Here is a 27,564-nt window from a genome sequence, read left to right as displayed (position 1 = left end):
TAAATGTATCGTCTCATTAAATAATTTAGTAATGACATATTTCTTTTCATCTACTATATGACGCCAGAACAATAATATATTTCATTGGAATAATTTAGCAACAATAACATTTGTCGCTAACGGTAAAATATAGCGACGACCTGCCAAGTGTCGCTAAATGCCTAATGAAGATTGTTTCCGTTGCTAAAGAGTAATTCCTAAGTGCCAAAAACTCCTATCTTCTTTTTGCGAAAAATTAGTAAGGGATAGTATGCTGTCACTATATGACGTTGCTAAATTATTGATATAGCACCACTATTATTAGCTCCAAAACTTCACGCTTCATTTATCGAAGTCTTGTAGTTCATCGGTAATTTGCCATCACTAGCCGTCGCTATTTCGCAACGACTGTTATCCATGACTATTTGGCGTCACTAAACACATTTTTTCTTTTGGTGCCCACCATTTATGCATTCACATGGTAACTCACCTATTGCTTTTGCCAATATCGCTTTTGCCAACTAACTTGAATTCCAAGTGAACCCTTCCTTTTGATCTTACTTCAATGAAAATGGTGGAATGATTAGGTAATTACTTTAAGACTTAGGGTTAGAAATAGGAAAAGAAGATTTGAGGACTTCTTTTTGTCATTCAGGGAACTTTTATTCTTTATTAAAGCAAACAAACTTCCCGCCTAATGTCAGACACAACTACCTTTTTAGCTAACATGTCAAACCTACTTATGCCATCTCATCTAAAAAATAATATTAATATTTTTAACCTTAATAAGCATTAAAAGGAGGGCCCAATTTAACCTTAAAAACATGTTTTTTAAAGTAAAACATCCCTAAAATAATATGAGGGGCATATCTGCACCACGGGCCAAACATTAGGGACAATAACGTACCTTCTCCCTAAATTTAGACACTAAACACGGATAGGACCAAAGTTTTGTGGAAGTTGGCTGTAAATTTTGCAAGTCTGATTTCAAATCCATAAGGGCGTTACGTGTACACTTCATTTGCCATTCGTCGGTGACCTTTCTCTTTACACTGATTACAGAAGCGAGCTTAGTTCTTACTGTTGTTACTGAAAACAAGTGAGAAAAAACAAAGAAAACACAAGTAGCAGGGGAAACCATGAAGCTGCTCTCTCCTTCATTACCCAATAATCTTTCAGTCAAATTCTCTTTGCTTCATATCTCTCCACCACCTTATAATCGTCTTTTCAAATACCCATCTCCTATTTCTTCTCACACTATTACTGACAGTACAAGAACAACAAGAAGAAGGCCAAATTTCATTGCCAACTGCACCACTAGCAGTAGAAACGTAGGACTAGAATCTACGTCGTCAGATTCTACTGATCTTGATTGTGTGGGGACGGGCCTGGACGTGGAGTGCCTCATATCTTCCGAAAGTAGCAGCAATGGTACAATGTCATCAACAGAAACAACCGCAGTGGAACAAGGAAGAGAAGAAAGAGAATCGAAAAGGGATGATTTGTTAGAAATGGTGGTGGAGAATGGAGTATTGGTTTCTCCATTCTTCTTTTGGGGTACGGCTATGGTGGCGATGAAGGAGGTTCTTCCTCTTACTGGACCTTTCTTTGTGGCTGCTTTTCGGCTTATTCCTGCTGGGTTAATATTGATTGCTTTTGCTGCTTATAAAGATAGGCCTTTCCCTTCTGGGTTCAATGCTTGGCTCTCCATCTTTCTTTTTGGGCTTGTTGATGCCACTTTCTTTCAGGTTACACTCTTGTGTTTGTGTGTGTCTTTAATGCAATTATTTGTGGTGGAATAGATGGATTTAAGTTAAATTTTTATCTGCAAAATGTTCTTATCCAAATAGTTGGTTTGGTAGAAATCACAGTTTATGAATTTGTATGTTCTACTTAACCATGTACCTGAATATGTCATCGTTCCTCTTGTTGATCTTTATTGGGTCTGATTTATATTAATGGTGTAACAGGGATTTCTTGCTGAAGGATTGCAGAGGACATCTGCTGGTTTAGGCAGTGTATGTTTTCTTTTTCAAATAGTTTAATTTTTTTCGCATCTAATGAAATTTAACTTTCATATTTCTTGTTGCTACTTAGGAACTTTACGTTCTTCTCTTTGGCTTCACAAATTTGGTTCTTAGGGTATAATAGAGTAGGAATGATATTTATGTTAGGGATTCGGACTGCCTATTAGTTTCTCAACATTTTCAGCTGCAAGTTATCTATAATATCTCCTTCTACAAGAACACTTGAGGGCATAATTCAGAGCTTCTGGTTACTGCAGGTCATAATTGACTCGCAACCTCTAACAGTGGCTGTACTTGCAGCCCTGTTATTTGGTGAATCCATTGGATTAGTTGGAGCTGGAGGTCTTGTACTTGGTGTTGTAGGACTTCTACTTCTTGAGGTCAGCACTTGAAATCCTGATTGTTGTACTTATAAAGATGATGTGTCTTTCTTTTATTTATTTATTTATTCTTTCTATTTAGCAGACACAAGCTGATACTTGATGTGCATGCAAATTGGCTAATTTATAGGAGTCCCGAGCAGTTTACTTTGAATCTAAAATTAATTTGGGAACTATTAAGCATCTAACTAACCAAAAAGGAAGAGGGAATATTCATACCAAAAAGGAAGGGGGAAAATTCAAAGGCTTAATAGTTTTTCGGTTAATTCCCGGTGGCATTTGTTATGCACTTGATACTAGTCCAGCTGCATATGAGATGCTTGTAAAGATTTCTTTTTCTTTTCTTTTTTCTTCTTTTTCTTTCACTCAAATTATGATCAAATTGAGTTCTATAAGGTGTTTATGTTACAACAGTTCTTGAATCGATCTATGTTCTGGAAAAGTTAACACCTGCCACCAGTCCTTTTAAGAAGGATATGTTATTATGCAAAATATTTTACCATATGTTATTACTATTTCTATAGTGCATGATTACAGCATTTCCATTGTTTTACATTTCAGAGAGCACTGTGATACTTGAGATAATATGTCAGAATGTGAAACTTGATGCATAGAAATCTCGATTTACCTATATATTCACATAAGCTTATGGTCTTGATGTCTTTCAACTATAATGAATAGACAACAGATTCCCTAGTAAAATAGCAAGGTATCGGAATTTATCCTACTTAATGTTAGATGTTTAGATTTCATTAAACAATGCATGAACTCACTAGTCCACAAGACACCATCCCAACACCTTTGAAGATGAAATTGAAATGTAAATCCTAAAATCGGTTTCCATTCTGTAGTTGGTTATTAAGAGTTCTGTTTTATATTGGCATCCAATTATAGTATACTTGAGTGTATTTCTTTCTTTTACTTTGAGATTAAAGAAAAGTGCTTATTATTTTATGAAAATTTATTGTTTCAACTGGGATAGCAGTTTCTGTTTGCTTGATGAGTTTTGGGAGCCTTGCAGAAATTCACAACTGAATGTGGGTCAGGACAAACAAAATAGAAGCAAGAAATGACATAATTACACTTGGAGAAGTTTGCAATCACAAACTATAATGGCAACTGAATATCTGGATTGAACTGGACTAGTTACGTAGCAAGTTCTCTGAATTCCAAAGTACTAAATAGTAGGAATATAAGGGCTCAAGCAACATTAGGACTTGAGTAATATGGTAATTGACTTCTAAAGTTGCTTCAGTTTATAACAGAAATGCTGAAAGGTTTTCCAACTAAAAGTTGGGGGAACAAAGTGTACGTTATCTAAGGATTAGTGGTGGTGAAAAGATATCAAATTTGGAGAAATTTTATAGTTGTGGATACTCTTAAATGTTGTTATGGTCTATATCTCACATATCAGTTATAGTTGTAGCCCTGTTCTGAAATCATGTCTGAAGTGATGATATGGGAACCTCAATTTTTCAATGTTAACATTCTCTTTTACAAGTATAATAGTTATATTATTTGAGTGGTGTTGTGGTTTATTCTATAGGTACCTGCTCTTTCTATTGACCAAAGTAATTTTTCTTTATGGGGAAGTGGAGAGTGGTGGATGCTTCTTGCTGCTCAGAGCATGGCAGTAGGCACAGTCATGGTCCGCTGGGTTACTAAGTACTCCGATCCTGTTATGGCAACTGGATGGGTAGGTTATTTGGGTAGCAATCAGCTTATTGATCTTTTCAAGATGATAATCTCCGTAACTTATCATTGCATCATAAATCGCCTTCGAATTTTTAAGTAGACAGCAGCTTGTCCATGATTGTAATTCAGATGTATCATACTGGAAATAGACAGGATTGGTGTGAATTCTGTTGTAGAATTTCAATTGCCTTGTTTTAGTTTGACAATGAAGTGTAGGGAAAAGAAAAGAAATTGACAGGTGTGTATTTTCGTTGCAGCACATGGTTATTGGTGGTCTCCCTCTTACAGTAATCTCTATTCTCAATCATGATCCTTTGTTTAATGGGAGTCTCCAGGAGCTTACAGTGAGTGACATAGCAGCACTCCTTTATACCTCTATTTTTGGAAGTGCTATCAGTTATGGTGTATTCTTCTACAGTGCAACAAAAGGTTGCAGTCTATGCTGAAATTCTATCCTTTTTCTTTTTGGTTGTCTATCATCTTTCTCGTGGTTTGCTTTCAATAACTAAATCTAAAATGGTAATGGCACTCCAAAGAGCGCCAAATATTATTTTGAATTTTGCTTCCAGAACTGATATGTGTTTTCTGTTTTATTACAGGTAGCCTGACAAAACTCAGTTCCCTCACCTTTTTAACCCCAATGTTTGCTTCAATTTTTGGGTAAGATCTATCTTTCAGAACGAGATTAAGAGAAGGATTAAGAGAAGGAACTTTTGACTTGTACTGTCTACTGAATTGTATGTTTAGACTAAAGATGAATCGAACAGAATGTAGGACTAGTTAATGATGAATGTTGCCTTATTTATACAACTTCCATATTCTTTTGTTGATTTATTTTTTCCTATTGGATTTTGAACTACAGGTTTCTATATCTCGGTGAGACCTTCTCACCCTTGCAACTGTTTGGAGCTGCTGTTACTTTGGTAGCAATATACATGGTTAATTATCGTAGCAGTATGGAATGAAGCCCTTGGTCTGTAAGGTTAAATAGAGACACAAAAAGAGAACATGTATATAGTCAAGTCTACGCACAATGCTCTAGGCTCTAGACCTCTATGCTGCAGCATGTAAATGGCATGGATCTGTAACTTAGAGTGCAATTCATAAAAACAGATATCAGTTATACTCGACTGTGGGTTTAACTAATGGCAATGCTCTGCACAAGGGTTAGGAGCTTCTTATAGTTGGGACCTCCTGGGGCTACATATGATTCAGAATTGACCAAGTTATGCAATGATATAATGAGGCGTCCATGGGACGATCAGTTTCGGGGATGGTGAGGGCCTGCATTTTGACTGCTGAAAAAAACTTGGAACCTTTCTTACGACCATGTATACGGGTAAACTGATGAAGCTGATTAATAGGGTATGCTGTCAGGGTAATCTCCTTGTTATCATGTTAGAATTTTTTTAATATAGCAAAAAGGTTCTAAAAACTGCATTAGTCTGGAAAGGTCTGTGCATTTGTTCAAGGTATTTTTGTTGAAAATAATCCTAATTGCTAAGTTCTTGTTTTTTTTTTTTTGGTTTTTTTGTTTTTCTTTTTGTATATAGACAGGAAGCAAACGCATCTGCTAACCTGGGAAATGAAAATGTTGATTCTGTCTTGGATATAATTATAAATTTGAATATGATTCCATGTCCACATGGAGATGTAGGCAATAATAAATGGTGCACATCCAGTGGCCGACGTGTGGACACAAACATCAGAATTTGCGCGTGGAATCATTTTGCTTGTGAAAAGGAATTCTGAAGACTTAAGTTTTTATTTTTGCCATGAGACCTGAATTTATTTACCTACACTGAGTAAGAATTTTTTATAATAGTAAGAATTTTGTATAATTCGCGTTGAATTTTGTATATTTGTAACACGAAGTTATGCTATATCAGGCATTTTACGGACGCTAATGAGAATAAAATGAAATTATGCTATAATAGATCTCCTTTGAGCAAATGATATCATGGCCACCAATAAGTACGAAAAGAACAATAAAAAAAAGAAGTTGCAAAGTCTTTTGCAACCCATCAAAACAAACTAAATGTTTTACATACTTGAAAAACAACAAATTCATCAGTGGATGAAACACTACAGCGAGAAGGTGGGGTGGGGGGGAGGCGTGGTGTGGGGGTTGTAAAACTCATTAGCCCTTTTATGTTGAAGCAGCTGCAACAATAGGAGTTGAGTTGAGATTTTTGCTAGAACCAACTCTTCCACGACCAATTCCATTTCTCTGTCCACTAAATCCTCTTCTTGCCTCTTCCATGTCACGGCCTGATTCAGATGATGTATGTTTCTGAAATCCAAGTGGGCTCTTCTCTTCCTCATCTCTGGTGTTTGATCGTGATGTCCATCGATCAGTTGAGTCAGCTGAATTTGGTTCCCAAGAAGAGGTAGAGTATCCCCAGTGCTGTTGGCTACTACCAACAAAGCTGTTACTCCCCGAAGATTCTTGACCATCCATATCTTCTACACTCGATGTTCCCTTGCCGTTGCCTCCTCTTCTCACCGTTACATACTTATGGAAACTTGGCTCCATTAGATCATCATTGACTAGTACTTCAGATTCTACAAAAGGGTCTTTACCCTCCTCTAGTTTCTTCCCGACAAGATTACTGACCACGGTGGTAGGGCTTCTTTTTTCATCACTAAATGCACAAGAAAGATTGGAGCTTGTAGTTGAGTTGAGATCAGCAACTGCTTCAACAATGGAGCATGCTTTGGTGACACATGCTGGAACTGAGAATGAAGGGGTGTTTGTGTTCGTGTTTGTGCTCTTTTGATGAAAATTCTGTATGTCTTCAAGCAATAGAGCAGTATATGATGGATTCGGATTCAACGAAGTTTCAGGATTGAAGTCTAGATCTCGGGATCTCCTTGCTGACCTGCTTCTTGCTACTGTCTGAGGCTTCAAGTCAGCTCCTGAGGCTTCCGCAGTGACAGTTTGCTCTTTCACTCCCTTATTACTCCCTTGAGCATTAATTTTGCTGTTTGCCTCAGCATTTGGCTTGTGCATCTGAGCCTGAAAGAGAGAGAAAGATGCATATTTTGACTCAAGAGATGGGAAATAGAAAGTTCAGTCGAAAAATGTGTAGACAGATCAAATTCTGCTCGCAACAGGGCAATTGCACAAACCAGAATTGTTCTGTTAATGCATATGCATTCTGCATTATGCAATAAAAAAGAAGTCTGCAAACGTAGAACTCTCCTAGATGACATAAGGCAACAATGTAGCAACGAAAATTATAGTTATAATTCGAAATTAAGTTATACCTGATTTAGTACATTGACAGATTCCTTTACCATCAATTTTCCTTCAAGTTCTTTGTTTCTGGTTTGTGCTCTGCTGTTGCTGTTGTTATTGGCAGTAGTGTTGTTGCCAGTTGCTTGTGCATACACAAGAGAATTTGTGTCAATTTCACTCAATGGGTTTCGTCTATAAGGCGATTGTTCTGCTTTTCTCGAAGAGCTACGACTAAGAGATGGCTGCTGCTGATTATTCTCATTAGAGCCACCACCCTTAGCATTCGTTCTCGCTGGAGATTGAGAACGAGGGGATGCGGCACTTCTTGAACCTGCCTCTCCACCTCCAACATTTCTCTTCACAGAGATCCGTTTAACGCCATTCGCTGCTTGAGGTTCAACCCCAATGTTGCTCTTATCCATTGTCAAGGAAGATACAGTTGCAGGAACTGAGACCATCTTCTTGCCAGGCCTGTTATTATTACTAGTGTCACTACCAGTACCATTGGAAGGATTTGCAATAGGGTTTGTTTCTGATCTTCGACCGGGCGATCTACTCACTCTTCTCCCACTACTGTTGGTTCCATTACCTCTCTCTCTACTACCAGATCGCTGGTCTCTTTCTCTACTTGGTGTCCTTCTCCTTCCTTGTGAAGAAGAAGGAGAAGGCCTGCCAGACTGGCGATGGCGTTGTCTATGTTGCCTTCTCTCAGCGCCACCCATTTCATCATCTTCATCATCATTGCAATACGAACCGCCATTTCCTCTTTTTCTTGCATCGGAATTAGCAGCAGCAGCATCAACCTGATGATGGTCAACATCTTGATCTTGATCTAAATCATAACTCCTCTTGGAACCGGAGTACTTTCTACCTGAATAGGCAACCTTTCCAGAGGAATTACTCCTGCTAAGCCTTCCACATTGTATAAGAATAGCATCTACTTCTTCTTTAGTGCAACTTGAAGTCCTCACCACCAAATTACTAACATTACTACTAGTACCCAACTCAGTAGTGTTGGTGCTATTACCACTGTCTTCTGCCAAAGCCATATTCTTTTGAGCAGTAGGAGTGGAGGGTAATGCTCTGTCTTTATCATGACTCTTTCTATGTTTAATAAAAAAAATCTCTTTCTTGACTGCATTTTCTTCTTCTACCACTACTTCTTTCTTGTCCTTCTCTTCCTCAGCTACCTTCTTCTTGATTTTCACTTCTTCATTAGCATCAAACGACTTGAATGTAGCAAGTATAGATTCTTTTGCTGCAACAGAGACAGGAGCAGCTAAGTCCAGAGAAGAAGAAGAAGAAGACTCCCTTTTTCTGCTTAAACAGCTACCCATTGCTGGTAATGGTAGTGACCACCCAATGCAAGAACAGGAAGAGCAAAACAAACAAAGATAGAGTTCTGAATGTAGTAGGGACTGAAGTAAGCCAAGATAACAAATCGGTAAAAGGGAAAGGTCGAATTTGATGATTATTTGGCTCTTGTAATAGATAAGAGTGAGAGTGAGAGAGAGAGAGAGAAGTGGGGTACGTTTCTCAAGAAAACATTTTCAAAAGCGTTTAAGTTTTTCTTTTGGTTATTAATACAGAAGAAAAAGAATTTCAAATTTTTGAGAGAGAGGGCGGGCACATGGCAGATCTAAAGGGAAGTTCAAAGAAAAAAAAAGAAATGGATCCGTTGGAGAAGTGAGAGAGAGCCGTTAGATGAAGTTTTTTGACTGTCCCCACTAACTGACGTCCCACAAGCTACAAAAAGTTTCTTATTATTTATTATTTATATTTAAATAACGACATTCATTCTGTTAATATAATCATTATTCTCGAATCTCTTCCATCTTTCTGCATTTCAATTCAAATTTCTTCTAACGGCTCCCTTTCTGTGTGGTCAATTTAACGAGTTTTTTTTTTCTTAATTAAATTCCGTTACTCATGCCTAAATTCTGCCTAGCAAAATTATTTTCTCCTCCACCATTCATATTGATAATATTGAACAATCATATATATATATATATATATATATATATATATATATATATATATATATATAAAACCTGTGTTACTGGCATTTAGTGTTAGTTTTTAAATTCTACCATTATACATTTCTCTTTCCATAATCATTTAACTTTTGATTATAATTTAAAATTATAATCCTCTATTATGAATTTAAAAATCAAATTATATGAAAATTAATCTAATGCGAGGTACTTTATTATTAGTTATTTTTAGTATAAATAATATGGGTCAAATAAAAAAATGTAATTTAAAAATAGTTATTAGTTGATATTAAAAAAATCAATATAAAACTCATACAATTAGGAAATCTTACTTTTTAGTATTCCATCGGTTATCTATTTGACATCTTCTAGTTTACTTCTTTTTTTAAGCAAAATTTTTTTAAGAGGCAAACACCTTCATTATTTTAGCAACAATAAATTATTCTAGATTATGATAACACTAGGGCGAATTGCTTATCATTTGATATTAAAATTCATGTGTTTTTATAAACCTATGGCTTGGATCTGGACCGTGCTTTTAAGCACGGACATACTTCTGGACTGTGTCACTCTCAGAAACCGTGTTACAAATCACTTCTTTTTGCCATAGGTAAGGCATTTCAACATGCTCTCTGACTTTGACTATGCTCCTCAGCACGGGCGTGTGGGCAGGGCGTGTTGAACAGTCTAACGTGCCCAATTCGTCTATTCTTTAATGCTCTATCACATATACACTCAATCATGGTGTTAGTGATAATTAATTTGGTTGCTAGAATCAAAATAGAGATTGATTACACTTTAGGTCAACAGAGATCATAACTTGGACGTCAGGTGTAAACACAATATATTATCTTTGGGACAATACTTGGTATACACATCGCCTTTTAGGGCGTATGCTAGGTGGTGCTATATGCGGGCTTATTGTCTATACGCGTATGACTAGTTATTTGCACTTTGAGGTTTGCAAAGGTGAGACGTCTAAGCGGCGAAAGTTGCTAAGGAGCAGTAAGATACAACTATAACTGTATTAGTTTCTGTTGAATTATTTATTTTAATTGTTTTTATTTTTCCTTGGTATGATATCATAATTTAAATTAGTATCGATATTTTCATATTAGATCGAGTTATGTAGATAGTTGAATTCAAATTAGTAAAAGAAATTGTAGATTCAAATGCATGTTGAACTTATTCTTTATTTAAATAGTTTTATAAAATTTTATTTGTCCAACTACAATATTTTTTTGTCAAATATTTATGTTCAGGCTGATAGCAGTATTTTCTTCAGCAAAAAAGTATTAAAAAAAGGTATAGTAATATATGTGTTTATTTCAATTCTTGTATGTTCCCCTTTGTTATTTATTTATCCTCTCATTGAGTTTTACTCACCCTTATTTTGCCCTACCAGTGTTATGCAGGATGTCTAGAGTTGAATCAGAATAGACGTAGCAGCAGTTAAAGCTTCGAGTTGCTAGACTCCACGGTCTAGGAAAGTGAAGATAGAAAATTAGCTAGTTGGTCCAGTTCGGGTAGGGCCGTCACATGTACCAACACGGTTCTTGTACACTTCTCCACCCTTAGCTAAGTGTACTTCTAAATGTGCTTTGAATTGTGGTCCATGGGCAATGTACTTCACCATTTTATTATGGTAAGTTTCTTCTATCGAAACTAGTTTAACACAATAATCATTAGTTAACAATACCATTCAAGAACACTAACTTGAAAATTTCTTTTCTGCACTTTTTATGATTTAATTTTCACATCCATCCAAAAATTTATATAGTCCCAGTAGCAGCTCTTATAATGGCGTTGGTGCTCCAAAATCAAGTGCAGATGCAAACTTTGACAAATTGATTATTACAATCCTAGCTTGGATCAAAAGTATCGAGATGAAAAGATTGTTAAATCTTGCCAATGCGAACTGATGGAAATTATTTTCTTCTCGATTATATAAAGATATGTTTATTGGTGGAGTTGGATTGTTATTGAACATATATTTATAGTCACATGTCATAACTAGTTATAAAAGAATTAATCAAAACACTTATTCAGTTTTTTTAATAAATTAATAACATTTATATGATATTAAAAGATTAATAATTTAACAATAGAAATTAAACTTAAACTTTCTTGAGCATGAGTTAGTTTTATAACTAATGATTTTATTATGGTGCACTAAATTCAATTCTTTTATTCACTAATAGATTTTTTTTAAGAAAAAATCCCAAATTACATTACGCTAATAGAGAGTATCTTATATTTGTAATTGACGTCTCATTTACTTATTCACTACTATTAAAGTTACACTTCCAAAGTTTAGAGTAACTATAATCACCTAAGTGCTGGATGTAAGAAGCATCAGTTGCACCATCTTCATTACAGATGTTTGACGTGATCCTTGGCATGGATGTTTTAACCAAATATCAAGCAATGATTGATTGCTATAAGAAGAAGGTAGAGTTCCAGATGCCTGCTGGTGGTAAAATTATGTTTAGAGGTGAAAGGGGGTCAGAGCATTATAGTATGGTTTCAACACTCACAGCTAGAAGAATGATGAGAAAAGGGTATGAAGCATTCTTGGTATATGTCATTGATACATAAAAAGAGGGACAAAAGCTTGACAATCTTCTAGTGGTAAATGAATTTACAGATGTATTTCTTGAAGAACTTCCAGGATTGCCACCTGATAGAGAGGTTGAGTTTAGTATTGATTTGCAGCCTGGGACAACTCCTATTTCTCAAGCTCCATATAGAATGGCTCCAGCAGAATTGAAAGAATTATAAGTGCAATTGCAAGAGTTACTTGATAAAGGCTATATTAGACCCAGTATATCACCTTGGGGTGCACCAGTTCTATTTGTGAAAAAGAAGGATAGTACCATGAGATTGTTTATTGATTATAAACAACTGAATAAGGTGACTGTATGCAACAAGTATCCCCTACCATGTATGATGGCTTGTTTGATCAGTTGCGAGGAGCTAGAGTATTTTTAAAGATCGATTTGAGATCCGGGTATCACCAACTAAAGATTAAGGAAGCAGATGTGCCTAAAACAACGTTTAGAACTCGATATGGGCATTATGAATTCTTAGTAATGCCCTTTGGGTTAACAAATGCTCCTGCTGCATTCATAGATTTGATGAACAGAGTATTCAAGCCTTATCTAGATAACTTTGTCATTGTATTCATTGATGATATTTTGGTGTATTCGCGGTTAAAGGAAGAGCATGTTGAGCATTTGAGAATTGTACTATAAACACTAAGGGATAAACAATTGTATGCCAAGTTTAGCAAGTGTGAATTTTGGCTAGAAAAAGTAGTATTTTTGGGCCATGTCATCTCAGCTGAAGGAGTGTATATTGATCCTAAGAAGATCGAGGCAGTTGTCAGTTAGAAATCACCTACTAGTGTACATGAGGTACGTAGTTTCTTAGGGTTAGCAAGCTATTATAGGAGATTTGTGCAAAACTTTTCCATTATAGCTTCACCTTTGACAAAGCTACTAAGAAAGAATGTGAAGTTTGTCTGGAATGAAGAATGCCAACACAGTTTTGATCAATTAAAGGCATGTTTAACTTCAACACCAGTGTTGACACTTCTAATGACGGGGCTAGAATATGTTGTGTATAGTGATGCATCTAAAAATGGTTTGTGTTGTGTATTGATGCAACAAGGCAATGTAGTAGCATATGCTTCTCGACAATTAAAGCCACATGAGTTGAACTATCCTACACATGATCTAGAGCTAGCAACAGTTATTTTTGCCTTAAAGATTTGGAGGCATTACTTGTATGGTGAGAAGTATCAGATTTTCACAAACCACAAGAGTTTGAAGTACATACTAAGTAAAAAAGAGTTGAACTTAAGATAAAGAAGATGGATAGAACTCCTAAAAGATTATGACTTACTATTGAATATCATCCAAGAAAGGCTAATGTGGTAGCAAATGCACTTAGTAGGAAGTCCTCAGGTAACTTATCTCATATTCACTCTGAGCAAATGCCATTGTTATTTGAGTTGAGGGCATTGAATGTGGAGTTAGCTCAAGGTAAGAAAGGAGCATTGCTTGCTACTTTGATGATTCGACCAGTGTTGATTGATAGAGTTAGGGAGGCATAGAGTCAAGATGGACAAATGGTGAAGATCAAAGAGTAAGTCCAACAAGACAATAGAGCAGATTTTATGATTTCAGAAGATGGTACTTTACTTTATGGGGACAAATTATGTGTATCTAATGTTGAAGTTTTGAAAAGAGAGATAATGGAGGAAGCACACAATTCAGCATATGCTATGCATCTAGGAAGTACAAAAATGTACCATACTTTAAAGGACAACTATTGGTGGTCAGGGAAGAAGAAAGACATTGCATATTTTATGGCTAAATGTTTAGTTTGCCAACACGTTAAAGCAGAATATCAGCATCCAGTGAGAACATTGCAACCTCTTCCTATTCCTGAATAGAAGTAGGAGCATATTACAATGGATTTTGTGATTGGCTTGCCCAGAACTCAACAGGGACATGATGTAGTTTGGGTAATTATTGATCGACTCACCAAGTCAACTCACTTTTTGCATGTGAAAGTGAGTTATTCATTAGATAGACTTGCTGAAATCTACATTAGAGAAGTGGTCAGATTGCATGGTGTTCCATTCTCTATTGTATTAGATCGGGATCCAAGATTTTTTACATCCAAATTTTGGCCAAGTTTGCAGTATGCTTTGGGTACTAAATTGAGGTTTAGTACAGCTTTTCATCCCCAAACAGATGGTCAATCAGAGAGGATAATCTAGACATTGGAAGACATGCTTCGAATTTGTGTAATGGAATTACATGGTAGCTGGGATAAACATCTACCTTTGATGGAATTCGCCTATAATAACACTTTTCATTCTAGCTTGGGGATGGCACCTTATGATGCCTTATATGGTAGAAAGTGCCGAACTCCAGTTTGTTGGGATGAAGTTGGGGAAAGACTGTTAGTTGGTCCATAAATTGTATAAATGACAACAGAGAAGATTCAACTAATTCGGGATCGCCTAAAGGAAGCTCAAGATAGACAAAAGAGTTATGCAGACCTGAAGAGGGAACCGATTGAATACAATGTGGGTGATAAGGTCTCTTGAAGATTTCACCTTGGAGAGGAGTATTAAGATTTGGTAAAAGAAGGAAATTGAGCCCTAGGCCTTTTGTTCCATATGTGGTGATTGAGGGGGTTGGTCCAATAGCCTATAGGTTGGCCTTACCTCCAGAATTGTCTCAGATTCATAATGTTTTCCATATATCCATGTTGAGGAGGTATAGGAGTGATCCTAGTCATATTTTGCAAGCCCAACCCATATAATTAAAGGATAATTTATCTTATGAAGAAGAACCAATTGCCATTATTGTTAGGAAAACCAATGTGTTAAGAAATAAAACCATACCTTTGGTAAAAGTATTATGGAAGCACCATGGAAGTGAAGAGGCTACTTGAGAACGAGAGGAAGATATGAGAAACCAATATCCTCATTTATTCTAGCAAATTTCGAGGACGAAATTTCCTAAGGTGGAAAGAATTGTCACACCCGTACTCTACCTATAGGTATATTTGTATTTATTTTTGTATTTTATTTACATATATGTTGATAGAATTTAAGTATAAGTTAGTATATATATAGATATAGTTATAGAGGAAAGGACTTAATTGAAGCAAATGATTATCCTTAATTACACAATTGAAAGCTTCAGGGTTTGTAGGTAACAAAGCCATTTCATTAAGGGCTTAAATGAATAATTTACCATTTATTTACACAAATCGGATCTGGAGACAAATATGGAAAGAAAAGAGAAGAGAAAGGGAGAGAAAGGAAGAAAAAGAGAGAGAGAGAGAGAGAGAGAGAGAGAGCTTGAAGGGGGCTGCTTGATCCTTCAAGTTTAGGCTTGATTTGCAAGTGAAATTGGTGATAAAAAATACTTTCCAAGATTTAATTTCATTCTAGAAGCCTTTGGTGATTGATTTGGTAAGTAATTTTAATGTTTTGATTGATTTATTTGAGTTCTTGATCAGCTTGGATTATGACATATATGGTTTTATTTGAATTCTTATTGAACTATAAATGTGTTAACATTGTTTTGACGGATTAATTATTAGAAATGATATTTGGTTTGTGTATTACCACCCTATATGAGATGTATGTATGTGCTGAGGTGATATATGCACATTTGAGATTGTATTGGTTGTTATTGCACAATAAACAATGGGGCACTTGATGTAAGGACGGTGAAAGGAGAAGGGCTGCTCCGTGCTAATGTAGTTGAAGGGTTAGCCATCAAATGTGCCTAGAGGTGATGGCCTGTATATTATGGCCGAGTTGTGATGCTTGTTATAGGGATAGTTAATACAAATGAAAGGATGTATTGATGTTTACAAACGCACGCGTTTTAATTAATTAAGTTTTGAACATGTTGAAAGTGAGAATGGATTTGATGTTTAAAGTGAATGATAATTCGATTATAAATACTCTAGTGTCTTAATTTGAGATGTTTATTATATTTAATTTAGTTAAATTATTTTCTGCTTGTGACATCTATCCACTGAGTATTTTTGTACTCATTTTACTCTGTTTTAAAAATCTTTTCAGAAAACAGAACTTGATAGTGGGTAGATTGAGCTAAGATAATGTGTATAAAGTATCAGAATAAGGTTGGCCAACATCCTTGTCAGAGAAGTCTTGTACTTTATGTCTTAGTTTTATTTGTGTAAGTTTGTAAAAGAATTTGTTTATAAGTCAAATAATGGTGGCTAATTTATATATATAATATAACTGTTTGGAAATGTATTTTATATTAATTTAATGATGAAAATTTCTAGATCATCTGGTTACTTTTATATGTATTTTACTATTCATATGTATTTCACTATTCATAAAACATATTACTTTAAAAGTTCTTATTTTCTAAATGTAATGTATGAATAGCTCTAAAATTATATAAGAGATTAATTTAAATCAATTTTGCAGATACAATGATATTTATAAAATATTTAGACTAACTAAGTAATAATATTAATGGTTTGTTTTAAGTGTCCACCTCGGGCTATGTGAGACGGGGTGTGACATCAATCATCGCAGATTCTTAATAGATCTGACAATAGTAAACTTTCTAGATTTTGATTGAGCGGGCAAGTGGTATTGGTTTACCAATGCAGTTCTTGTATACTTCCTCACTCTTAGCTAAATATATTTCTAAATGTGCTTTGAATTGTGGTCCATAGGCAATGTAGTTCACCATATCATTATGGCCAGTTTTTCCCATCGAAACTAGTTCAACACAACAATCATTAACACTGTCTTAAAATTCTCTTTCCACACTCTTTTATGATTTGCTTTTCACATTCATCCAAAAATTTATATAGTCCCGGGAGCGGCTCTTGTGACGGCGTTGGTGCTCTAAAATCAAGTGCAGATGCAAACTTTGACATATTGATTATTACAACACTAGCTTGGATCAAAAGTATCGAGATAAAAATGTTGTTAAGTCTTGCCATTGCGAATCGATGGAAATTATTTTCTTCTGGGTTCTACAAAGATATGTTTATTGGTGGAGTTGAATAGTTAGTGAAGCATGCATTTATAGTCACATGACGTAACAAGTTATAAAAGAATTAATCAAAATTTTTATTAAGTTTTCTAATAAATTAAGGACATTTATATGACACTAAAAGATTAATAATTGAACAGTAAAAATTAAACTCAAACTTTCTTGAGCACGAGTTTGTTTTATAACTGATGCTTTTATTATGGTGCACGAAATTCAATTCTTTTATTCACTAATAGATTCTTTTTAAGGAAAAATTTGTATTGCATTACGCTAATAAAGAGTATGTTACATTTGTAATTGACATTTCATTTACTTATTCACTACTATTAAAGTTACACTTCCAAAGTTTAGAGTAATTATAATTACCCATGTGGTGGACGTAAGAGGTATCAGTTGCACCGCTTTCATGTTGTACTAGATAATATATTCTTTTTCCATTATACAAAGATAGTATATATAAACAGAATAAATATTCTGGTGAGTTACTTTTTCAAGCTACAACGGAAAAAGAAAATCAGCGTTCTGTAAATTATAAGAAATTAAGGAAAATAAATTATAGGACAAACAAGTTATAATAAATAAATATTTAGAAGCTAAGCTTGGATAAATGCCATTCTATCTATAGCTTTGATGTATTTAATAATAATTCTTTGTTACTTTCTTCTCAAAAATATTTTAGAGACTTGAGTTAAAATTTAAAACGATATCTTAAAATTTTAAATACAGTTGAATAACTAATTTTGGTAAAATTCACCTTATCATTTAGTCCTTTTGAAAAGCTTTATTGAACTATAAACATCGCATAAATATCTTTCGATTGTATAAACTGTAATTTCTTTTCTATCTGAATATTGTCAACAGTAGTAAATATATTAAATATTAAATGATCTTCTGTAAGAGTAAATCATTTAGGGAAATGAAAAAATAGAATATAGGATCCTTATGTAATGGCGATTTTGTTTGAGGGGAATTACTCCCAAAGTTAAAACTTAATACCTTAATAGTTTGTGCAAGTTCGCTCCAATTTTTGTGTAATGTCCCTTCAAGTACTTAAAACAATCAATTTAAGCCCTTAAAAATATTTTTAAGTTTTCCTCATTTATGTATTAATTGTTCTTCTTTATATCTCATGTATGTTAATTTTTCTTATTTTTCTCACTTTATCCCCACTGAATAGTGGCACCAGAGTCGCCAATGCCCACATTATTTTTCTTATTTCCATTCTCATTATGTTTATATTATGTTAAACTTCTCTTATATTTTTTCTCAGATAATCCGCCATTTTGGAAACATAAAAACTTATAATTTTCAAAACTATTTATACTACAAATTTTTTATTTTATTTATCTGAGAATGAATGCAAATCACTGCTAGAGTAGCAATGTTTAATAACATTTGTCTTTTTCTACACCCAATGAAAAGTAATTGGACGTATAGTAGCGCACGTGCATATTAATTCTAAGAGAGAAAAAGAGAATTACATGAAAATAACAATATGAATATTAGGATCAAACTAAGAAAATGAGATTCATAATTTCCTATCAAACAAAGATATGAAAAACATTTTGAACATCTGTGATGTTAATCTTCTAGTACAATTAAGTCAATTCCTTATTCGAGGCGATGACACTAATCGATCGTCACACATTCTCAACAGATCTGACAATAGTAAACTTTCTAGATTTTGATTGAGCGAGCAAGTGGTACTGGTGTACCAACGCAGTTCTTGTACACTTCCTCACCCTTAGCTAAATACATTTCTAAATGTGCTTTGAATTGTAGTCCATGGGCAATATACTTCACCATTTCATTATGGCAAGTTTCTCCCATCGAAACTAGTCCAACACAACAATCATTAGCAACAATATCCTTCAAGAACACTGACCTGAAAATTTCTTTTCTACACTCTTTTGTGATTTATTTTTCACATTCATCCAAAAATTTATATAGTCCAGGGAGCGGCTCTTGTGACGACGTTGGTGCTCTAAAATCAAGTGCAGATGCAAACTTTGACATATTTATTATTACAACACTAGCTTGGATCAAAAGTACCGAGATAAAAATGTTGTTAAGTCTTGCCATTGCGAATCGATGGAAATTATTTTCTTCTTGGTTCTATGAAGATATGTTTATTGGTGGCGTTGAATAGTTAGTGAAGCACATGACGTAACAAGTTATAAAAGAATTAATCAAGATTTTTATTCAGTTTTCTAATAAATTAAGGACATTTATATGACATTAAAAGATTAATAATTGAACAGTAGAAATTAAACTCAAACTTTATTGAGCATGAGTTTGTTTTATAACTGATGCTTTAATTATGGTGCACGAAACTTAATTCTTTTATTCACTAATAGATTCTTTTTAAGGAAAATTCAAATTGCATTACGCTAATAGAGAGTACATTACATTTGTAATTGACATTTCATTTACTTATTAACTACTATTAAAGTTACACTTCCAAAGTTTAGAGTAATTATAATTACCTAAGTGGTGGACGTAAGAGGTATCAGTTGCACCGCCTTCATGTCGTACTGGATTATATATATTTTTACCATTATACAAAGATAGTATGTATAAAAAGAATAAATATTCTGGTGAGTTATTTTTTCAAGCTACAACAGAAAAAGAGATCAGCGTTCTGTAAATTATAAGAAATTAAGGAAAATAAATTAGAGGACAAACAAGTTATAATAAATAACTTTTTTAAAAGTTAAGCTTGGACAAATGCAATTCTAACTATAGCTTTGATGTATTTAATAATGATTCTTTGTTACTTTCTTCTCAAAAATATTTTAGAGACTTGAGTTAAAATTTAAAACGATATCTTAAAATTTTAAATACAATTGAACAACTAACTTCGGTAAAATTCACCTTATCATTTAGTTTTTTTGAAAAGCTTTATAGGACTACGAATATCGTGTAAATATCTTTCGATCGTATAAACTGTAATTTCTTTTCTATCCGAATACGTCAACAGTAGTGAATATATTAAATATTAAAGGATCTTATGTAAGGGTAAATCATTTAGGAAAATGAAAAAAAATAGAATATAGGATCCTTATATAATGGCGATTCTGTTTGAGGGGAATTACTCCCAAAGTTAAAATTTAATACCTTAAAAGTTTATGCAAGTTCGCTCCAATTTTTATATAATGTCCCCTCAAATACTTAAAACAATCAATTTGAGCCCTTAATAATATTCTTAAGTTTGCCTCATTTATGTATTAATTGTTCTTCTTTATATCTCATGTATGTTAGTTTTTCTTATTTTTCTCACTTTATCCCCACTGAATAATGGCACCAGAGTCGCTAATGCCCATATTATTTTTCTTATTTCTATTCTCATTATGTTTATATTATGTTAAACTTCTCTTATATTTTTCTCTGATAATCCGCCATTTTGGAAACTTAAAAACTTATAATTTTCAAAATATTTATACTACAAATTTTTTATTTTACTTATATGAGAATGGATGCAAATCACTGCTAGAGTAGCAATGTTTAATAACATTTGTCTTTATCTACACCTAATGAAAAGTAATTGAACGTATATGTAGTGCACATGCATATTAATTCTAAGACAGAAAAAGAGAATTACGTGGAAATAGCAATATGAATATGTGGACCAAATTAAGAAAATGGGATTCATAATTCCCTATCAAACAAAGATATGAAAAACATTTTGAACATCTGTGATGTTAATCTTCCAGTACAATTATTTCAATTCCTTATTCGAGGCGATGACTGTAATACCCGGAATTTTTCGTTTAATAATAATAATATCAATAATAATTAATAATGAATTTATTAAATAAATTTTACTTTATTTTTAATTGATTTATTTGGGATGATTTATAATAGAATTTCAATGCTAGATAAAAATAAGAGAGTTATTTTTCTATATCTAATTAGTTTGATTTTCAAGAAATTTATTAAGTAAATTTCTTAAGCAATAAATTATGTTTTTGGTCGCTTAATTTTCTCCCCATGTGAGTATATGAATTAAATTCTATATTTGAAAGTTATGAAAGAATTGGTAAATAATATTTTTGTAAAAGAATTTATTGGGGAATAGCAAATTTTAATTAGCTAATGGTGTTGATTTTAATTAAAAAATAGTTAGTAAATTGATTAATTAAGTGTTAGGATTAAATTGACATTTAATTTTGGAATAAGAATTAAAAATATAATTGCTTTAATTTGGGATTTTAGATGAAAATTTATATGGTTGGTATTTTTATAATTACATATGTCGGTAAGGGTATTTTGATAATTTTACTTTTAAAAGCAAGGGTAAATAAGTGTTCTCTATTTTCAGTAATTTTTTTGGCCCAAATTAAATAATTAGGGGCCTAATTGAAAAGCTAAAGGAAAAGTTGGAGGATTAAATGGAAATTTTGCAGGGCAAATTGTTAGTAATTAATAAGGTTGAGGGACTAAATGGAAAAGAAGAATAATTCAGGGACCAAATGTCAATAAGAGAAAGGAAAAGAAAGAAAAGAAATAAAGAAAGAGATTGGGGAAGAAGAAGAGAGGAGAAAGAAGGTGGGGGGCTGCGTCAACGGCGGAAGGGTGAAGGAGGCTCGGTTGAGCATGGTGGCGACTGCCGAAGGTGCAGCGGAGGCCAATGATTGCAGCGGTAGTGGCTCTAGCAGGCGGCGATGGAGGGAAAACGCGAGGAAGCTGCAGTGACTTTTTGCTGCTATTCTGGGCGTTTCCGGCGTCCTTTCGCGGCGTGGTTGGTCTCAAAATGACTAGTGAGTTGAGGGCTTCCTTATGGAGTAGCGACATCAGCGTTGGTGGCCGAAGGAAGGAGTTCTGGTGAGGTGATGGCAGCCGAGTTTTCAGACTTTTCCTGCCTTTTTTGGAGAGCTTTGGCCGATCGGAGGGCATATCCGGACTCCCCTCAGCTCAAGCTTTCTAATGGCACTAATTTCGCGGTGAGCGGACTCCGTTTGAAAATCGACGGTCGAGAGCGTCTGTAAATTTCTTCGAATGATCGGGGTCAGATATGAAGATCGGGTGCTAGGATCATCATCAGCGTGTTGTTTCGAGTCCGTAGGCATGTTCGGATCGTCGATTGGACTCCGATGGCTGTAGGTGAGTCGACCGAGTGATCAAGCGTCTCGGTAATTCTCTAGCCCATTGATTTTATAGTTTATTGAGAAAATTTATGTGATTAATTATTTTATTGAGCATCAGAAAAATTATGTGAGGATTGTTAGTTAAAATAATGGTTTGTCGGACCGTCTGCCAATAATCGTGATTTGTGATGGGTGGCGGACTCGGGAAAATAATGAAATCTTGGTGACCCAACTCCCATTAAATAAAATTGTTGAAAATTTAAAGTGTTTTCTGGCAAGTCCTGAACCCATTATACAGGGGGTAGACGTCTATATTTAGGGGAGGTTCTGCCGAATTTTTGGTAGAATTTACCCGGGTCGAAATTCTTAGACAGTTAATTCTAGGAGTCCAGGCTTAGGGTTAATTATCAAATGTTTTACTTATTCTGATTGAATTGTTCCCTTGATTAGATAAATCCATCAGTTCGGCTTACGTGAGTTTGTCGTTAGAACTGTGAGTTAAAGTCAAATATCCGTTTACATGGGTCATGCTAAGATTTTACGTAATAGTTCTGATTAAATAATTTAATATTTTAATTATTTATTTAATTACTATTTATATATGTATCATTTTCTGCATCAATGCTACTGTGAGTGCATGTTGACTTAGAATGAGATGGCAGTAGAACATGCCACCTGATAGGTTGCATCAGGATCGCGTGCGCACCGGTATGAATCTGAGACATATAGTAATAGATAAATTTTAAAAGGTAAATTTAGGACTTTCCCTGGTCAAGCTTAAATCTCTGAGCTGAATAGAGTGAGTTTGCCGGAGTAAAGGTCCCTGCTCGAGCATTACTCTCTGGGCGCCGGCTTTGTTGGAAATTTAAGTGACTAGACTGGATTTAAGGACCCTGGTCGAGCTTCGCTTTCTGGGCGCTAGTTCTGTTGGAATGAAAGAGCTGAAAGGCTAAGACTGATTAGTAATAGGGATTTGGGTTCTACTGAGGTACTCCGTCCCGTAGTATGTAATTCATTTTTATAAGAAGCATGGCATGAGACGTGTTTTTGCATGATTAATATTTTATTTTAAATTAAACAAATGTGCTATTGAAGTTTTTGTATTTGTTTATGAATATATGATTTTAACTCACTCTCGAGACTGACAGTCACAATTTCACTGTTTTTCAGATGTTGTTAGTTTTTTGCAGTTCTTTTCATCTAGCAGCCCGATTCCTTCATCTTTAGTATAATGTAACTAATATTTTATTGGTATGTTGACTTTTAAAAATTCTAGAATCTCCGCAGTAGAAATTTCAGATTTATCATTTTGTAAATTTATATAAATTCAGATATTACCTATTTGTGCTGGCAAGCCAAATTTCAAATGTAGTATCTGATGGCTAAAGGTTAATTGTGGAAAAATGCCAATGGACAAAGTCCAGATTGCATTTTGTTTGAGTTAGTGAATAGTCAGGCTTACTATGGGATTTGATGGCCTTACGCCTACCCATTCCCTAGTGCCGATCACGGGCCCACAGATCGGGTCGTGACAATGACACTAATCGATCGTCACACATTCTCAATACATCTGGCAATGGTAAACTTTCTAGATTTTGATTGAGCAGGCAAGTGATACTGGTGTATCAACGCAGTTCTTGTACACTTTCTCACCCTTAGCTAAATACATTTCTGAATGTGCTTTGAATTGTGGTCCATGGGCAATGTACTTCACCATTTAATTATGACAAGTTTCTCCCATCGAAACTAGTTCAACACAACAATCATTAGCAAGAATACCCTTCAAGAACACTAACTTGAAAATTTCTTTTCCATACTCTTTTGTGATTTGTTTTTCACATTCATCAAAAAATTATATATCGTCAATCAGAATATCTTTCGATTGTATAAGCTGTAATTTCTTTTCAATCAAAATATCATCAATAGTAGTAAATATATTAAATATTAAAGGATCTTTTGTAAGGGTAAATCATTTAGGAAAATGAAAAATAGAATATAGGATCCATATATAATATCGATTCTGTTTGAGGGGAATTACTCCCAAATTTAAAAAATTTAATACATTAAAAGTTTGTGCAAGTTTGCTCCAATTTTTATGTAATGTCCCCTCAAATACTTAAGAAGATCAATTTAAGGCCTTAAAAGTATTTTTAAGTTTGCCTCATTTATGTATTAATTGTTCTTCTTTATATCTCATGTATGTTAATTTTTCTTATTTTTCTCACTTTATCCCCACTGAATAATGGCATCAGAGTCACCAATGCCCACATTATTTTTCTTATTTTTGTTCTCATTATGTTAAACTTCTCTTATATTTTTCTGAGATAATCCACCATTTTGAAAACAAAAAAACTTATAATTTTCAAAACTATTTATACTATAAATTTTTTTATTTTACTTATCTAAGAATGGATGTAAATCATTGCTAGAGTAGCAATGGTTAATACCATTTGTCTTTTTCTACACCCAATAGAAAGTAATTTGACGTATATGTAGTGCAGTGCATATTAATTCTAAGAGAAAAAAAAAGAGAATTACATGGAAATAACAATATGAATATTAGGACCAAACTAAGAAAATGAGATTTATAATTCTCTTTTAAATAAAGATATGAAAAATATTTTGAACATCTGTGATGTTAATCTTCTAGTACAATTATTTCAATTTCTTATTCGAGGCGATAACACTAATCAACCGTCGCACATTCTCCATTGATCTAGCAATAATAAACTTTCTAGATTTTGATTGAGCGGGCAAGTGGTACTGGTGTACCAACGCAGTTCTTGTACACTTCCTCACCCTTAGCTAAATACATTTCTAAATGTGCTTTGAATTGTGGTCCATGGGCAATGTACTTCACCATTTCATTATGGCAAGTTTCTCCCATTGAAACTAGTTTAACATAACAATCATTAGCAACAATACCCTTCAAGAACACTGACTTGAAAATTTCTTTTCCACACTTTTTTGTGATTTGTTTTTCACATTCATCCAAAAATTTATATAGTCCCGGGAGCAGCTCTTGTGACGGCGTTTGTGCTCCAAAATCAAATGCAGATGCAAACTTTGATATATTGATTATTATAATACTAGCTTGGATCAAAAGTACTGAGATAAAAAGGTTGTTAATTCTTGCCATTGCGAATCGATGGAAATTATTTTCTTTCGGGTTCTATGAAGATATGTTTGTTGGTAGAGTTGAATAGTTAGTGAAGCATGCATTTATAGTCACATGACGTAACAAGTTATAAAAGAATTAATCAAGATTTTTATTCAGTTATCTAATAAATTAAGGACATGTATATGACACTAAAAGATTAATAATTGAACAGTAGAAATTAAACTCAAACTTTCTTGAGCATGAGTTAGTTTTATAACTGATACTTTTATTATGGTGTACTAAATTCAATTCTTTTATTCACTAATAGATTCTTTTTAAGGAAAAATTCATATTACATTACGCTAATAGAGAGTATATTACATTTGTAACTGACATTTCATTTACTTATTCACTACTATTAAAGTTACACTTCCAAAGTTTAAAGTATTTATAATTACCTAAGTGGTGGACGTAAGAGGTATCAGTAGCGCCGCCTTCATTTCGTACTGGATTATATATTTTACAAAGATAGTATGTATAAAAAGAATAAATATTCTAGTGAGTTATTTTTTCAAGCTATAACAGAAAAAGAGAATCAGCATTCTGTAAATTATAAGTAATTGAGGAAAATAAATTAGCAGACAAACAAGTTATAATAAATAAATTTTTTAAAATTTAAACTTGGATAAATGCGATTCTATCTATAGTTTTGATGTATTTAGTAATGATTCTTTGTTATTTTCTATTAAGATTGATCAAATAACTGAAAAACTTATCTTATACGTATTGTGATTACAATATATATAGATGTAGACTACAAGCTTTAGAATAGTTGAGATTTACTAGGAATAGAACTCTAAACTATAATACAGCTAATGTGATAAATACAATCATATAAAATAACATATATCCTTATCACCCTCCCGCAAGTTGATCATGATGTGAATCAATGATTAATTTGGAACTCAGTAAATGGAAGGGCTGTTTAGCCAAAGATTTAGTGAAGATGTCGGCAATTTGATCACGAGAAGAAATATAACGAACTTCCAATAAATTTTGAGAAACCAAGTCACGAACATAATGAATATCAATTTCCAAATGCTTGGATCGCGAATGAAAAATCAGAGTAGTAGTCATATAAGTAACTCCTAAATTATTACATGAAAGAATTGGTTTAGAAACCGTAGAAATACCCATTTCACGTAGAAGTGATAAAACATATTGAACCTCTAGAACAGTATGAACAATGGCCTTGTATTTAGCCTCAGTGCTAGACTTAGCAACCGTATGATGTTTTCTAGTACCACAATAAACAAGATTGCTGCCCACAAAAACACAATATCTGGATGTGGATTTTTTATCATCAAGAGAGCTAGCCCAATCACTATCACTATATGAATGAATAGTAGAAGAGGAAGATGGAGAAAGCAATATGCCAGAATGTAACGTACCCTGTAAGTAACGCAAGATACGTTTAACGGCTATCTAATGTTGCTGAGAAGGAGCATGCATATACTGTGAAACGTTGTTAACCGAAAAGAAAGATCAGGCCTAGTGAGTGCCAAATATTGAAGGCCACCAACAACACTACGATAGAGAGTTACCATCTGGAAAAGAGTCCGAAGTTCCACCAATAAGTTTGATGCTTGGACAAGCAGGAGTGCCAACAGTATTAGCGGTTTCCATATTAGCTCGAGCAAGAAAATCCCGAATATATTTACTTTGACATAAATGAAGACCATTTGCTGTTTTAGTTACTTCTATGCCAAGAAAATAATGAAGAGGACCCAAGTCTTTGATTTTAAACGAATGACCAAGAGATTGAATTGTCATTCGAATAAAATTATTGTTGTTGCACATAAGTATTAAATCATCAACATAGATTAGGCAATAAGCATGAGTTGTACCTTTGTTGTAATAATACAGTGAAGAATCAGTTTTTGAAGCAAGAAAATCGATTTTAACCAATGCATCCGAAATGCAAAAAAACCACTGTCGTGGAGCTTGCCGAAGACCGTAGAGAGATTTATTGTATTTAAAAATAAATTCAAGATATTCTTTACTTACAAAGCCAGGCGATTGACTCATAAAAACATCTTCATTGAGCTGTCCATGGAGAAATGCATTGAATACATCAAGTTGTCTAATGTTCCAATCATTTGAAACCACATGCCCCAAAACTAGTCTTATGGTTGTTGGTTTAACCACAGGACTGAAAGTGGCCATGAAATCAATTCTCGGACGTTGGTGATACCCTTTTGCCACTAGCCGAGCTTTGTACAGATCAATAGAACTGTCTGCTTTCTTCCTAATCCAATAAACCCATTTGCATCCTACAACATTTTGAGCATCATTAGGAGGAACTAAATCCCAAGTTTTATTTGCTGTAATGCTTGAATTTCCAATTGTGTTGCCAAGACCCATTTTTCTGAATTGGCTGCTTGCTTATATGTAACTAGCTCATCGATATCAATATATGTGGAG

General features: G+C 34.0%; 2 protein-coding genes across 7 annotated transcripts; one reads left to right on the top strand and one right to left on the bottom strand.

Annotated features, from left to right (window-relative positions):
* Window positions 1-971: 971 nt before the first annotated feature.
* LOC8269752 (WAT1-related protein At3g02690, chloroplastic) lies at window positions 972-5,696 on the top strand. Of its 6 annotated transcripts, none has more exons than XR_001536055.3 (8): window positions 975-1,727; window positions 1,950-1,997; window positions 2,264-2,386; window positions 3,933-4,082; window positions 4,339-4,510; window positions 4,681-4,741; window positions 4,944-5,446; window positions 5,635-5,696. XR_001536055.3 is itself a non-coding variant. In XM_015726223.3 (7 exons), the coding sequence occupies exons 1-7, from the start codon at window positions 1,119-1,121 to the stop codon at window positions 5,044-5,046; spliced, it is 1,266 nt and encodes a 421-aa protein (XP_015581709.1). In that variant the 5' UTR covers window positions 975-1,118; the 3' UTR covers window positions 5,047-5,602. The 6 variants fall into 6 exon arrangements, 3 of the variants coding, with proteins under 3 accessions (XP_048230464.1, XP_015581711.1, XP_015581709.1); XR_001536054.3 differs by having other exon boundaries at window positions 4,944-5,459; XR_001536057.3 differs by lacking the exon at window positions 5,635-5,696 and having other exon boundaries at window positions 972-1,727; window positions 4,339-4,425; window positions 4,944-5,031.
* A 298-nt stretch (window positions 5,697-5,994) lies between these two features.
* Window positions 5,995-8,926, bottom strand: LOC8269753 (uncharacterized protein At1g65710). Its single transcript, XM_002530511.4, has 2 exons — window positions 7,352-8,926; window positions 5,995-7,100 (listed from the first exon to the last, which is right to left on the bottom strand). The coding sequence occupies exons 1-2, from the start codon at window positions 8,657-8,659 to the stop codon at window positions 6,231-6,233; spliced, it is 2,178 nt and encodes a 725-aa protein (XP_002530557.1). The 5' UTR covers window positions 8,660-8,926; the 3' UTR covers window positions 5,995-6,230.
* Between the last annotated feature and the right edge of the window lie 18,638 nt (window positions 8,927-27,564).

This window comes from Ricinus communis, chromosome 5 (assembly GCF_019578655.1).
Source record: "Ricinus communis isolate WT05 ecotype wild-type chromosome 5, ASM1957865v1, whole genome shotgun sequence".
Lineage (NCBI taxonomy): Eukaryota > Viridiplantae > Streptophyta > Magnoliopsida > Malpighiales > Euphorbiaceae > Ricinus > Ricinus communis.
Note: the sequence above shows the minus strand (reverse complement) of the source record. Positions and strands in the feature narration are given on the sequence as shown.